Source organism: Talpa europaea, assembly GCF_964194135.1.
Source record: "Talpa europaea genome assembly, chromosome: 4".
In the NCBI taxonomy this organism is placed as follows: Eukaryota; Metazoa; Chordata; class Mammalia; order Eulipotyphla; family Talpidae; genus Talpa; species Talpa europaea.
In genome coordinates this window covers 27,452,092-27,467,902 of record NC_140070.1, presented here as the reverse complement: position 1 = coordinate 27,467,902, position 15,811 = coordinate 27,452,092, and the positions used below count along the sequence as shown (strand labels likewise).

Here is a 15,811-nt window from a genome sequence, read left to right as displayed (position 1 = left end):
TGAGTTGCAACTGTGGGGACACATGTACCTCACTCCTTCCAAACCAGAGTAAGATAATCAATTTCCTTGAGTAGTGTGATAACCAATTTGTTTCTATATAGTCACAAAGCAGAAAATAGTAATTATCAGTGTACACATAATTATGTGCTGCAGTATTTTTAATTATAAGGACATGGAAATAGTAGCCATCCTCCATTATTGCTGTTAGAACAATGGCCAACAAAGAGCACATCACAGTTTACTGAGAATATTGAAGAAATTATGTAACAATACACTCACCATTTCCTGGAAGAAAAAGAATCCAATCTTATTTTTAATATTAGTTTAGGATTTAGCTTCAATGGTGTATAGATGCACATTCACACAGGCTTCTAATTACATTCATTCTTTGATCCAACCAACTATTTATAAACAAAGGCTCGGAACTCCAGGGTATTGTGCTAGTTACTAGGAAATGCAAAGTTGAAAGATCTACCTAAGAAGGGCTTATTGCTCAGTAGGGTTTTGTACATATAAAATAAGTACAAAACACAATTTGAGAAAAATCTATTCTAAAGATATATAAAAGAAGGATGTTATGTGCAAATACTGCCTCACCCAGGAATGTAGGATTGGCTTAATACTTGAAATCAACCAGTGAGATTCAACATATTAATAGGTTACAAAAGTAAATATATATGATACCATCTTAATAGATGCAGAAAAGGCATCTGACAAAATAGCATATTCATTCTTGATAAAAACTCAAGGGAAACTGAGAAGAAAAAATTTTCCAAAGATTCTTAAAAAATAATCTCTATGTGAGGATAACAAAATAATAGATGTAAGTTTAATACTCAAAACAGGATTTTATTCCCACATACTATCAATAAAACAACTGAGATTGTTCTACAGCTGGGTTCTAGGAGTTGTTACATGTCTGTTTAAATTTTGTCAAAAATCCAAGCTCTAATAAAAAAATCCAAATCACTCAAGAGGGTGTTTTTACTGTATTTGACAATTTTTTTAAATTTTGAAAATAAAGAGGAAAAACAAAGAAAAAATATAAAGTACATATCTAACTGGCACTTAGAATACATAAATAACTCTACAAGCAATAATAAAAGCAATTTCTTTTAAAAATGGGCAAGAGATATGAGCAGGTACTTCATAAACGTATACAGATGACAGATGACTGTATAAAAAGATGTTCAACCTCATTAGTCATCACAGGAATGCATATTAAATTAAAAAGTCAAATGAAACAAACACATTCAATAGAATGGCTGGAATTAAACAAAAACAAAACAAAACAAAAAAGTGGACAACACCAAGTGATGTCAAGGATGTGGAGCAAATGGAACTTGCACACATGGCTTGTGCAAAATGGTATCATTACTTTTGAAAGAGTTTGGCTGTTTCTTATCAAATTAAAGCTATACTTACTATCTAACCAAACAATCCATTTCTAAGTATTTACTCAAGAAAAATCAAAATACATGTTCACAGACTTGTAATTAAAAGTTCAAATAAGTTTTAATCATAAAACCATAAACTAGAAATAACCTTCATATCCACCAATTGCTGTGTGAATAAACAAACTATTAGAGCCAGATGATGGAATGAATACTACTCAGTAATGAAAAGGACTGATGTTCACAACTAAGTGGTCAAGTTTTAAAAGCATTATGCTTTCAAAAACTGCACATACAACAGTTTATATGTTATATGATTCCATCTATATAGTATTCTGAAAATAACAAAACTATAATGATATAAAGTAGACTAGTAGTTGCGAAGGTCTAAGATAGGGAGAGAGAAATAACTCTAAAGGAGTAAAAGGAAACTTTTGGGGATAATGTAGACATTTGTCAAAACTCTTCAAGTTTCACAGGATATAGCACAAAATTTTATTAAGTTTAAATTGAACCTTAAATATCCCTCTTCAGATTCTCTTCATGACTGCAGAATGATCAGATAAAGACAAATAAAAAAATTAATAAATATAATTTTCACCTCCCAAGACAATTATTACTATTAGTATTTTCACATGTATCACTTATATTTCATTATAAGTATTACCTTTTGGTCACAACTAAAATAGGATCAGACTTTCATAATGTTCAGGAAATTCCTTTATTGAATTACAAATCACAAATCTTTATCTATTTCAATAAATACAGTCTTTATTAAAAAAGACGATTCTGTGATTCTCCTAGTTTTAAGTGATGTCAAAAATTTTTAGTTTATAATGCCATTTTGTTGCTATTACTTAATTCAAAATTTGCGAGAATTGTTTATATTAACATGTAACTCAACTGAATTTATAGGTCTTGCATTCTCTAAGGAACGTATCTTTTAACTTAGCTAAATAAAATTCAAAGACATCCTTGATAAAGAGAGAAAAAAAATCTTAATTTTTATGGGATGACAGAAAAATTTAAAATATTAGTAAATATTGATAAAATATTTTTTTTGGCGACAGAGAGAACTATTTGTTGATTTGTTACCATCAACTCTCTGTAAATTTAGGGGAAGATGCTGTACTCACACACAAAAAGGAACACTCTATTTAAACAGTTTTTTTTATTATGAAAGAAAAAAGAAACCCCAGGGTCTAAAATGTAATGAGTGATCCTATTAGTTCCACCAGACTAAAATCATACAGTCTACGTATGTGGTCTTTTCAGCCACATCTGTCATGAGCCATTTTTACATCACAAAATGCAAAATACTGAGCACCGATTTATTAGATGAGACCTGGGAAAGTATTCATCATCTGATATCCCTAAAAGAAAAACTGGCTCGTAAGAAGATAGGTGACAATCCTTGTTCTTTGCAGAGCACCCACAGAATTTACACATTTAGAATCAAATCTTAATATAATCCCAGCAACAAAGAGAAAACCACAATAAAGTAAAGGATTAAACAAAATGGACAAACAAAAGGAACCCCAATAATGACTTTCTTAGAATACAAATACTTTGCTTGGCTAGTAAATATATATCTGTTACTAAAAATATTTACAAGAAAAAATGTATATAAAGTGCTTATATATAGTAGATGCTCAATAAATGGTATTCATTATTTTAAATATTTCCTTAAACACATTTTTATTAGACATTTTATAGATTGATCTGTTATTTTTCCTTCCAAAGGCTATTACACTAAAATAGAATTTTAACCAACATAAAATGTTTAGTCTAGAAAAGTTTTGAATTTAATTATTTCTTTAACTTATCTGAAATCTAAAGTAGTCACTTTTTGTTAAATTTCAGTGTTATTTTACTCTTATGCCCCAAAAATATTTTCAAAGGACCTGTAATTTCCCTTATAGGGAAAGTATGACTATCATTCCAAATTTTTTAATGATTCAAGTTAAGAAATATTAAAGGGTGAGTTCATTTAAAAACTCATACAACCCTGCTTTAGATAAATTATTTACAATGATTCTAACACCAATGAAAGAAACTTGCATACTTGATATATAAACAAACATCCAAATCTTATACACTTGTCAGTCTTTCAGTAATGAAGTCTGGGGAAAAATAAATTCACAGACACCCAAGTGAATTGGCAACTGTAAGTGACAGAAGCCCTTCTAAATCCTCTGTTTACACTGGGGATTAGTGGAGTAGATTTTGCGTTGCAAACTGAACAGTCCATGGTCAAGGGAACCTGCTCCCTGTCAGCCCGCGGGGCATAAGGACAAAGAATGGTCCTGGTAGGAAGTGACCCATAAACATATTCCTACCCAGGATTTATACAAAGCCAGTCTGCCTCACAGAAACTCCATATGACCATTAACTGGCCTGCAAGGCCTGCCAGGAGGCCTAATTACAGGTCTACAGAGCCCAATAACAAAAGCTGAAGGGCTTTAGCCTAGGGATGATCTGCTTTATACTGACTTGAGAGAGTCCATATAGAGGACCCAAAAGAAAGAGGTTTAGCTTTAAAATTCTCCCCAGAGATCCAGCATTGTACTCGAGTCTAGAAAGCCCACAAGCAACATACTTCAGCTAGGCTTAAACATACCACCCTCTCAAAATTAACATTCAACTACTGTCTGCTTAACATCTGCTCAAACACAGCAAGTTGCTGTGATATTGTTAGTCTCTAGCTGATAGCTTTCTTCTTACAAAATATTATTAGGGGTAAAGAACAGTCATTCAAATTAAATATGTAACTGAAACTAAAACAAATAACATTTTAAAAGGCAATTTACTATTTTGTGGAATCATTATCCTCTCTTTCTGGATTAACACAAAGCCAAAAATTAGGTTCATTATTAGAAACGGGAAGTTAAATTAGCATTATTAATTGGATTGTATATTAAAGCTATTAAATCGTAGAATTTCTGAGGCAGAATCTTACATAGAATTTCCCTCATATTTCAGGGGAAAAGTTTTAAACACTGCCCAAGTCCACGAAACTACTTAAAGTTTTACTCATTTATTTCTTTCGGCACTATTTTTAATTCTTCTCTTGATAACTTTATCTATAACCAGATGCATGGAGATTCAAGGAGGTAGCTCAATTTCTTCTCTTTATTACCTCATAAAGTCATCCTGGAGATGCTGTAAGAAACTACTGTTACTCCAATTACCTAACAGCTACAGAAAACTCAGTTATGTGTTAGGTGTTATTCCAAACACCTTATTCTTTTTTAACATTTTCCTTTTTAAAAAAGATTTATTTATTTATACAAGAACTGGGGTACAGGCCAGAGATGCAGGAGGGTGAGAGAACTCACCAGACAGAGCAGGAAGCAAAACAGGCAGATGACCTAAAACACTGATGAGGGGAGCAGCAGGCGAGGCAGGAGAGGTCTGCCACACCATGTGGGTATCTCCCTGGCCAGCCAGGATTCGAACCCACACTGCAGAGGCTGCGGACAGCTTCACAGTGTGGCGCTCAGCCCACTGCGCCACTGGGGAGGCCCTCCAAACACCTTATTATATTAATTCATTCCATTCTCATAAAAATTACATAAGGAGCATATTATTATTCTCATTTCATAAATGAAAAACCTGAGGTTCAGCAAGCTATAACAACTTTCCCATAGTTTCAACAGTAAATAGAAGTGAGAATGGCACTGAAGTCAACTGACTTAAGAACTTAAGAGCCATATTATATTGCCTGTCATGCTAATACAAACATTCACTGAATACTTAAATGTACCAGGTACTGTTCTAAGTATTTTACAAATGTTAACTCAGTTAAACTCCATAACAACAACCCCATTGGTTATGTACTGTTAATATCTCTGTCTCATAGAAGAGGAAACTAAAAGAGAGCGGAGGGGAGGTGGTATGCCCAAGCTCACAAAATCAGTTGATAGGACTTATATGGATCTGGAGTACCAGCCCACATCAGGCAAAAACCTAAATTTAAAAAAAAAAGTCTGAAAACAGTATTTTTGTGAAATAGAAAATAACTTTTCAGTCTCTTGTTCTGTTTCTTAGGTTTGCCCTACCTGAAAGCCTCTCTGATAATAATCACCTATTTCTTGGAGTCACAAATCAGTGTCAGAAACTTACAGAGCAAAACCTCCATCAACTTTAAATCAGAGTAGCTGAATGGTTTTCTGTGCTCCTGGAAACAGTGTGTTACCAAGGTTATCTCAGAATTACAAATATTTAAAGATAGACTGGACTTTCAAGAAGTATTTAGATTTCCAAGATCATAGAGCTCTTAACAGAGTCAGGATTTGGCCTGCAGGTACTTAATGGGGGAATTAAGAGAATTAAGTTTACCATGCTGCAAAATAATTGGGATGGAGTAAGGACTGTAAGTCTTATTCCTAAGCACGGCTACATACCTCGATAGAATGTGCATGTATGTGTAATTCATCAGTGTTTTACATACTTAACCAGCTTTTTTCTCAACGAGGGTCACAGAAATGCATGTCCCTGGTTAGGTTGAAGACAGAAACAGTAATGATCATAAAAAACTACTCTAGATTTTTCAAAGTCATCAGATTTGGTTAGCATGAGCCCTCTAAGTTAAGGGAGAGAACATTTTTTTCTGATAAACTTTAATCCCTTTGTACTATCAATTTAAAAATTCATTTCAGAATCAAAGGCTTGCTTGAGGGTAGAAATTATTTTATTTTAAGGTACTGTAGTATTATGCCTAACAAAGTATATTTTTGGTACTATTTTCTATCACCCTTTATGCTGTCAAACATAACTTGGGGATTTAACCTATGGATAGAAAAAGTTCAAGAGTCAAAATCCATTGGATCTGAGCCCTGGTTCTGCCACTTATTAGCTGTGTGATCTTTTATAAGTCATTTAAGCTTTCAGGATATTTGTAAAACGGAGATAATTAGCTCTCCATGCAGTAATATGAGTCAAATGATAAAAGATTTATGAAAGTGCTTTGAAAACTATAAAGCAAAATACAAAGAGTTTTAGATATTACTTATAAGATGAAACATTAGAGATTTTTTTTAATAAGGATGATTTACCACACATGCACTAAAAGAAGTTTCTATTTTTCTTATAATACTAGAGATACAATTTTAAAGGTTGTATGTGTCCATAAATCTATTAAAAGTAAATTGAGGAGACCTGAGAGAAAATTGTGTCTTGAACTCACATTGTGAGAAGTTGTCATATTTTCATGCTAATGAAAGCTGTATGTTTTGGGAAAATCACTCCTATAATTATTTCTTTCTTTTATTTCTTTAAAATTATTTCTTTAAACCCATAAACATACCTGGTATATGATGATACTATGTTTTACAGAAAACCCAAATAATATTTGGAATGGTGTTAACAAGTCAAGAGAACAAAAGGAGAAGTCCTTTTTAAAATTAAACTTATTTTTAATTACATTAGTTTCCTTCTTCCTCTTATATAACAATCATGTTTCATTATCTTCTCTATCATACACTACCTTACAGTTTATGATTAAAAATTAATTATTGTCATATATCTTCTACTTTTGAAGTCAGGGAATTGTTTGTTATAATTATTTTAAAATCCATCAAATAATAGTTAAAATGAACACACTAGCATTACATGTTTAATTTTCAGTTATCCAGATCATTTGCTTCTTCACAATGAATTACTTGCCAGTGATATAACAGCTGGAATTCTATGTGGTATAGTACTACTGTAGGTGTTACTAAAACCATTGGGAAAAATCTGGAAGATTTAGACAAGGTTCCTGATCTTTAGATTTTTATTTTATTGGGAAGATTAGTTTAACTCTCATAAACAAGTATTAATATCAGCAGTATGTGATTAAGTATCAGCATGGTGACAAGGACAAAAATAATTCAAAGGCAAAGAAAAAAAAATTATGTGCTGGAATGACCAAGGAAATCATGCACCAATTTTATTTGGCATATAAAAGGACAAGGAAAGAGGAAGGATAGAGACATTTCTAGGAAAGAAAAAGTCCTGAGCAAATATTTCCAGGTAGAAAAGAACATTAGTCACTCAAAGAACATTGAGAAATTACAGAAATGAATTCTAAAAAAGGATGTTAGAAAAATCTGTGTATCTATTTCATGGAACCTGGGAACTTTAAACATAAAAGTGTAAAACTGATTTGGTCAGTAATCAACAGTTGCTGAGTAATTCTGAGCAAAGGAGCAGCATGACTAAATAGGGCTAAGAAAGAAACATCTAGCAGTGATTTTTACAGAAAGTAATAAGGAAATAAATATTTTCTGGTGGCTAGCATTTGCCAGACTCTTCCAGTATAAGTATACACTTTAAGTGCTAATAAAATAACACTTACAGTGTTATTTATTCTGGAATTACAGTGTAAAAAAGTCTCCAAACCTAAATACTTTCAAATAGGTGCCTTCAGTGTGTTATAAGGTGTAGTTGAGACATTAAGGGACTATACTCATATATTGCTGGTGGAAATAGAATATGGTTTAGGCAGTATGGGAAACAGATGGTTTCTCAAAAAGTTAAACAGGGTCTCCCTGGTGGGGAGCTGCCCGCAGCCTCTGCAGCGCCAGTTCAATCCCTGGCCTCCGGCGAGGGTCCCACATGGCACACAGACCTCTCTTGCCATGCCCGCTGCTCCCCTCAGCAGTGTACTTCGTCAGTCTGCCTGGTCTGCTTCCCGCTCTGGCACTGGTGAATTCTATCACCCTCCCACGCTTCTGACTGTACCCAGTGCTTGTATAAATAAATAAATCTTTAAAAAAAAAAAAAGGTTAAACAGCGAACTTCCAAATAGTCCCATAATTACATTCCACCAAATTACAGATACTCAAATAAAAATGATTTTGTGCATTCATATCGACACTATCCACAATAGCCCAAAAGTGGAGATAACTCAAATTTCTATCAATGGAAGACTGGATAAACAAATGGTGTTTATATGCAATGGAATATTATTCTGCCAAAAAAAGAAATAAAATGCTGACACACGCTACAATGTATCTCAGAAACATGCTAAGTACAAGACACCAGACACATAGATCATGCATTGTATGATTCCATTCATATGAAATATTCAGGATAATCAAGAGACAGAAGGCAGACAGGTAGATACCAGGACTTGAGGGTAAAAAGGGAGTATAGAGAAACTGCTTAATAGGTAAGATGTTTTTAATCTGGAATAATGGGAATATTTTGGAACTAGTAAGAGGTGGTGGCTATACAGCATTGGGAGTATTTAAAGTCACTTGAACTGCTTATTTTAAAAAATTACGATTAACTTTGTATTACATGAACTTCATCTCAATAAATTAATAAATAGAGAAATGCAGTGAACCAGAAAACATACACATCTATAATACTCCATTTTAAAATGTCCTTTATTTTGGCTAACCAGTAATTAATTATCAAGCTGCTCAAGGTCACAGAATGAATAAGTCCTGGAAACAGGTTTAGCATGTTCCACTATTCACATCCATCTCTCTGGAGAAATAACACAATTAAAGTGAGGGACCAATTGGGAAGGAATAGATTAACCTTCGGGTGAAGTAGTAGGTATCTGAACTTAAAGAGATGGCAGTGGGGATAGATTATAAAGGGACAAATAAAACATATCTCAAAATATGTGTCATTAACTTTAGGTGAATGGTTACCCATAATGAAGTCAAAGATAAAAATTTCAAGGTTTCCAACCTTGATTAATGGGAAAATAGTTACAATATTTTAAAAAGGAAAAATGAAGAAATCATGCTAAAAGGGTTTTTAATTGGCTTTATTCAGTATCACACAATCAATCAATCATCAGCTGAGAATACAACTTAAAGATTCACTTTTACAAATTTATATAATTTTGCAACCTCCTGTGTCCTACTGCCATTTGGGGGAAAACAACAACAACAAAACCACCTTAGATACCTTTACATATCCTGTGAATTAAAAGTTAAAATACTAACCCCTGTGGGATATTTTCTCATATTCAGTAGGGTGTATTTTTGTTTTAATCTTTCAAAAAGGGGCTAATATTCAGATCTACAAAGAACTCATAAAACTCAAAAAAAATAACACAATGAAGCAAAAAAAAAAATGGGGAGAAGAGCTAAATAGACACTTCTTCAAAGAAGATACAAATGAACACCAGGTACATGAAAAAGTCAAAACCACAGTGGAAAACCACTTCGAACCTATAAGAATGGCTCATATCAAAAGAACCAGAAACAACACATGCTGATGAGGATGTGGAGAAAAAGGAACCCTTGTGAACCCTTGTGAACCCTTGTGAACCCTTGTTCACTGTAGACTGGTCCAGACCCCATGGAAAATAGTATAGCATTTCCTCAAAATATTGAAATAAATGCACCATGTGACTCAACAAATTTACCCAAAGAATACAAGAACATTAATTTAAAGGGATATATGCACTCCTATTTTCATTGCAGCACTATTTTTTTAAAGATCTATTTATTCTTTATACAAGAACCGGGGTACAGGCCAGATGTGTGGGAGGGTGAGAGGATTCACCAGAGACAGAGTGGGGAGCAGAACAGGCAGACTGATGAAATACACTGCTGAGGGGAGCAGCGGGCGAGACAGGAGAGGTCTGCTTCGCCATGTGGGATTCTCGCCGGCCGGCTGGGATTGAACCTGCACTGCAGAGGCTGTGGACAGCTTCACAGTGCGGCACTCAACCGCCTGCACAACCAGGGAGGCCCCTGCAGCACTATTTATAACAGACAAGTTATAAAAACTAACTGTCCAATGACAGAGGAGTAGATTAAGAAGCTTAGATTAGAAGATGTTAAAGACACACATGATAAAATAATGCTCAGCTATAAAAAATGAATTCAAGGGTTTATTTTGACTTTGTTTTCTCTGGTTTTGTTTTCTTTGTTAATTTATATGTAATATATAATTTATATGAATGAAATCATGCAGTATTTGTCTTTCTCCTCTGACTTAGTTTGCTTAACATAATTCCCTCAAGTTCTGCCCATGTCACAAATGGCAAGATTTCATCTTTTTTATAGCTGAGTAAGTAGTATTCTACTATGAAAAATAAATCTTTATCCAATCACAGATTAATGGAAACTTAGATTGTTTTCATATCTTGGCTATTGTAAACAGTGCTGCAATGAACATAGTGGTGTATGTATCTTTTCAAATTCATGTTTTTATACTCTTCAGATAGATACCTGGGAATAGAATTGCTAGATCATATGGTAGATCTAATTTTAAATTTCTGAGGAAACTCTATAATGCTTTCCATGAAACTTGCACCAATTTAACATTCCCAGAAACATTATATGTGAGTTTCATGAACCCAGTTTAAAGTCCCAAAGTTGAGGGTATTTTCCCTAGGAACTCAGGTGAACTCCAGTGTGAGATAATGGGCTTTTCAGTCCTTTTTATCCAGCTATTTCAAGTAAGAACCAGACTAGTCTCTACCTCAAACCCCACAAAACTGAGCTCAAGTTCTTCTTATTTCCCTACTTTACTGTTTATCTATATGTTTTTAATAACACAATGATAATATAATGAGTTCATAACTGAAAGAGAACTAGTCTTAACAATAGGTCCTATCTTTCTGAATTGCTTCTCCCCATCCAACCATCCGCTTCCACTCTTCAAGGACATACATTACGTAACAACAGTGATATTTTCAAAAGGGGTGTAAAATGTTATGTCATATTATGCAGCAATATATTCAGAGAGCTGCTTTTAAAAACCAAAGTCTGGTAAAAATGGTTACTTAACCAGGGGCAATGAAAAGGGACAGAGTGCTTTCATAAAACAATTTAGCAATAATTTATAAAAAGCTGCTCTAAATATTAATACCTTCTAGACTCATACACTCATTTCTATAGCAATCAATCCCAAGAAAATACTCTAAAATGTGGAAAACACACATGCAACAGGATGCACATCACAGTGTCACTGATATAAGGGAAAACCTGGAGCAAAAGAAATGTTCAATAAGAAGAAAATTGAGTTTTACTTATTGAACATTTCAAAAATGTTTCATTTTTTGAAAGTAAGTTTTTCTTATTGAACATCTTTTGTTAATTCATATTTTCTCAATCCCTGCATAAAAGTACAACTACTATCAAGTGACAGTCTGAAATTACTTTTGATGATAAAATGAATTCTCATTTTCCAATTGGAAATTATAAATTCTTTACAGATTTAATTTACACATCACAGTAACAACTGAATAGGTTGTTTTTCAAAGGGGTATAAATGTTATGTCATATTATACAGTAATACATTCATGGAGCTGCTATCAAAAACCAAAGTCTGGTAAAATGGTTACTTAACTAGGTGTAGTAAAAAGGGGCTGAGAATAAATAAAATAATAATAAGTAATAAAAATAATTTTAAAACAATTTTAAGAAACATATACTACTTTGCAATATTATTCTAGTCCTCTAATTTGGCTAACCAGTAATTATTAAACTGCTCAAGGTCACAGAATGAATAAGTAGTGGAAACAGGCTTAGGATGTTCATGTTTGAATTTGATAACTTGTTTTTTAAAAAGTTAAATACCTTTTTAAAGAGCACATTAAAATTTAGAGTAAAATATTAGAATTTTGAAAGGTAACATAGATCTTCTTTATTTTTTTAAAAAGGTAAAGTAACTCATGTCCACATAAAGCTGAGCATAGTATCTAAAGTCAAAGTCAGCATTATTGTATCACTGAGAAATAGAATATATAGTGTTTTTAACATTGGATGGGTTTTACAACAAACAGTCCATGGAATAAGTCTGATGTAATTAGAGGAATTACTAGATAACATCTCTTTCCTTTGAAAAATGAAAACCTCATGTCCTATACAAAACTTAAAATAAATCTTAGTCTTAAACATAAAATTAAAATGTAAATGATGAAAATTTTAGACGAAAATTCAGGAAAAATGTAAATGATCTAGGTTTAGGCAAAGAATTCTTGAACATGCCACCAAAACCATATCCATAAAAGACAGAAATCAACTGAACTTCATCAAAATTAAAACTATATTAGTAGTCAATGTTATAGATAAAAAGGCAAATAATAGCCTTTAAGCATTATACTGTAGAAATAAGTATTTCAGGTAAAATATGGCCATACATATAAACTAGATCTCATGAATGTGTGAGGATAAATGAAAAGAGGCCTTTTTCTCTTTGAGTTTCCTATAAGTACAGTAAAACTTATTTGATATTTTTTATTTTTTTAAGTTTTTTTTTGCAGTTAAAATGATTAAGGTTTTGTTTATTACAGAATTGGAATATTGTATTTATGACTTATGAGATAGAGGAAAGGGTGTCTATATCTAACTTAAACATTTATTGCTATCATAAATGTAAAACTTCAGAACTTGCATTTCTATGAAAGCCTAAGGAAATTACTCTGATTGTTAAATAGGAATCCTGCCTTCTTAAATATATATAAACAAATCATCAAAACTCTACTTATTTTTCTATTGTAATGTTACTGACAGTTTCCAGAAATCATTTAATTTTTAAATTTAATGAATTATCAACACTTACCAGCAGCTTCAAGAACCAACTGTAGTCTCGCTTTGGCCTGTTCAGCTGGTGGCTAAAAAACAACCACAAAAGACATTTATAGGTGAGTTTTAATAGAGGGGGCTTTAAATTAATTCATTATTAGGCAAGTACCAGGAAATTTGGAGAATATTATCATAATTAATAACAACTCACATTTTAACAAAATTCTACCACAGCCATTCTAACAATCCACTCTTATTTTAGTAGTCATGTCACATTTTTCATTAATACAAAAATAAAATGATTTCTTATTTTTTTTACTGAAAGGGTATTTTTTACTATACAACTTTGTAACAATCAGTAATAACTTAAATAACTGCAGTCTAATAATGAGGCAAATGCCCTACATTTAGCTATTTCTTTGCATATGGAAACATACATTTTAAATAGCACTTTGAAATCCAACACTTCAGGCAAGTCATATCCTAAAACCAAGTATTTTCTGCCTTCCTACTGTATTTCAAAAGAGCAGTTGTGGATAACTTAGGATACTACATGAGTTCTATGTTTTCAATTTCTACTAATTATCCTAAAATTATTCTCTCAAAGAACTTTGATACCATACATTTAATATGTTGAAACTAAAGTGCTTTGCTACCAGAATCTTATTCTGAGATTTTAGAATAAAATATTAGTGGTATTAAAGCTATAACATGCATAGTATCAGTATTAAAGTTTTTATGAAAGACCTAAAAACTGTTTTCAATACTAAGTTTACTTCAGAATGCATTTATATACTTCTCAACTGAAAAAAAGGGCATATATGACAAGTACAGCCAACATCCTACTGAATGTTGAAAAGCTTTTCCTCTAAGATCAGGAATAAGACATAGTCCTCTTCAACACAGTACCAGAAGTCCTAGACAGAGTAACAAGGCAAGAAAACAAAATAAAAGGTGTCAGAAATGGTAAGAAAAATGGGAAAGAAGTACATGTGTCTCTATTCGCTTGTAACAAGATATTATACAGACAACTGCTACATTTAACCAATGAATTCAGTAAAGCTGCAGGATACAAAATTAATGTGTAAAAAAAATCAGCTGCATGTTTATACACTAACAATGTAATTTCTCAAAAACTAAGAAAGAAATCAGTCTGATTTACAATAGCATAATTTAAAAAATACCTAGGAATAAATTTAACTGAGGAGGTAAAAGATCTTTATGCTGAAAACTACAAGATGTTGATGAGAAAAACCAGATGATACAAATAAATGGATTAGAAGGATTCTTATAGAAGGATTCATATTGTAAAAACATCAAGACTACCAAAAGCTATCTGAAATTCAATGTAACCCCTATTAAGATTCCAATGGAATTTTTAACAGAATTAGAAAAAAACTCCTAAAATTTATATGGGACCACAAAAGACCCTAAGCAGTCAGAGAAACTCTGAGATAGAAGAGCAAAGAATGATTTCTGCTTTCTGGTATCAAGATATACTACAAAAGGGCTTCTGCACAGCAAAAGAGACAATAACCAAAACAAAGAGAAACCCCACCGACTGGGAGAACATTTTTGCACACAACACTAACGAGAAAGGACTGATCACAAAAATCTACAAAGTGCTGATGAGACTCAACAAAAACAAAGAAAATAATCCAGTCAAAAAATGGGCAAAAGAGCTAAAAAGATACTTCTCCAAAGAGGAAATGCAAATGGCCAACAGGCATATGAAAAAATGTTCAACATCACTTGTAATCAGGGAAATGCAAATCAAAACTACCATGAGATACCATCTACACCAGTAAGAATGGCACATATTAAAAACACTAGCAACAACAAATGTTGACAAGGATGTGGAGAAAAAGGAACTCTCCTGCACTGTTGGTGGGAGTGCAAACTGGTCCAACCACTATGGAGAGCTGTGCAGCGATTACTCAAATCTACTAAAGATAGAGCAATTTCACTCCTAGATATTTACCCAAATGACACAGAAACATTAATTCAAAAAGGCACCTGCACCCCTATGTTTATAGCAGCACTATTTACAATAGCTAAGCTATGGAAACAATCCAAATGCCCAAAAATAGATGACTGGATCAAGAAGATGTGGTGTATATATATATATGTATACACACACACACACACACACACACACACACACACACACACAGGAATATTACTCAGCAATCAAAAAAGATAAACTCATGCAATTTTTGCAGCAACATGGATATAGCTAGAAGGGCTCATGCTCAGCAAAATAAGCCAGAAAGAAAAAGAAAAATACCATATGGTCTCACTCATAACAGGAATTTAGAAAACCTAAATAAGGGACTGGAAAAAGACTAATTATAAATAAAATAAAAATAAACAAGAAACTATAAACCAGAGACACATTAAGGGGGGGGGAGTAGGGAGAGGAGGGATTAGGTTCAAAATAAGGGGGGAGGGTGCAATTGTATGGGGAATATAACCAAAATGAAAATGCATACATTGTGCAAAAATGAAAAATGATGTAAGAATTATATAAAATAAAATATTTTTTAAAAAAAGATATACTACAAAGTTACAATCATCAAAACAATAGGCACTGGAATAAAAACGGACACAAAGAATCATGGAACAAAAAAGAAAGGCCAGAAATTAACCCAAACAAGCTAAGAAAATTCAGTAGGAAAAAAAGACAGTCTCTTCAGTTAAATGTGCTGGGATAACTTGAAAATTCACATGTAAAAGAATGAAACTGGACCATATTTTACACCAGTCACAAGAATTAACCCAAGATAGATTAAAGATTTAAATATAAAATACAAAAACCATGAAACTCCTAGAAGAAAACAGGAATAAAGCTTTTTGACATGGGCCTTAATAATGATTTTTTTGATAGAACACTTAAAACACAAGCAACAAAGATAAAAATTAAACAAGTAG

At 32.7% G+C, this 15,811-nt stretch overlaps 1 protein-coding gene across 1 annotated transcript in view; it reads right to left on the bottom strand.

The window, feature by feature from the left end:
- RSRC1 (arginine and serine rich coiled-coil 1) overlaps positions 1–15,811 on the bottom strand; it is a gene marked incomplete at its 5' end in the record, with an annotated part of 300,599 nt that overhangs the window by 116,203 nt on the left and 168,585 nt on the right. The window contains one exon of the mRNA XM_084232251.1: positions 12,918–12,969. Within this exon, the coding sequence (XP_084088377.1) occupies positions 12,918–12,969 (52 nt within the window). The remainder of the gene's footprint in view (positions 1–12,917; positions 12,970–15,811) is intronic.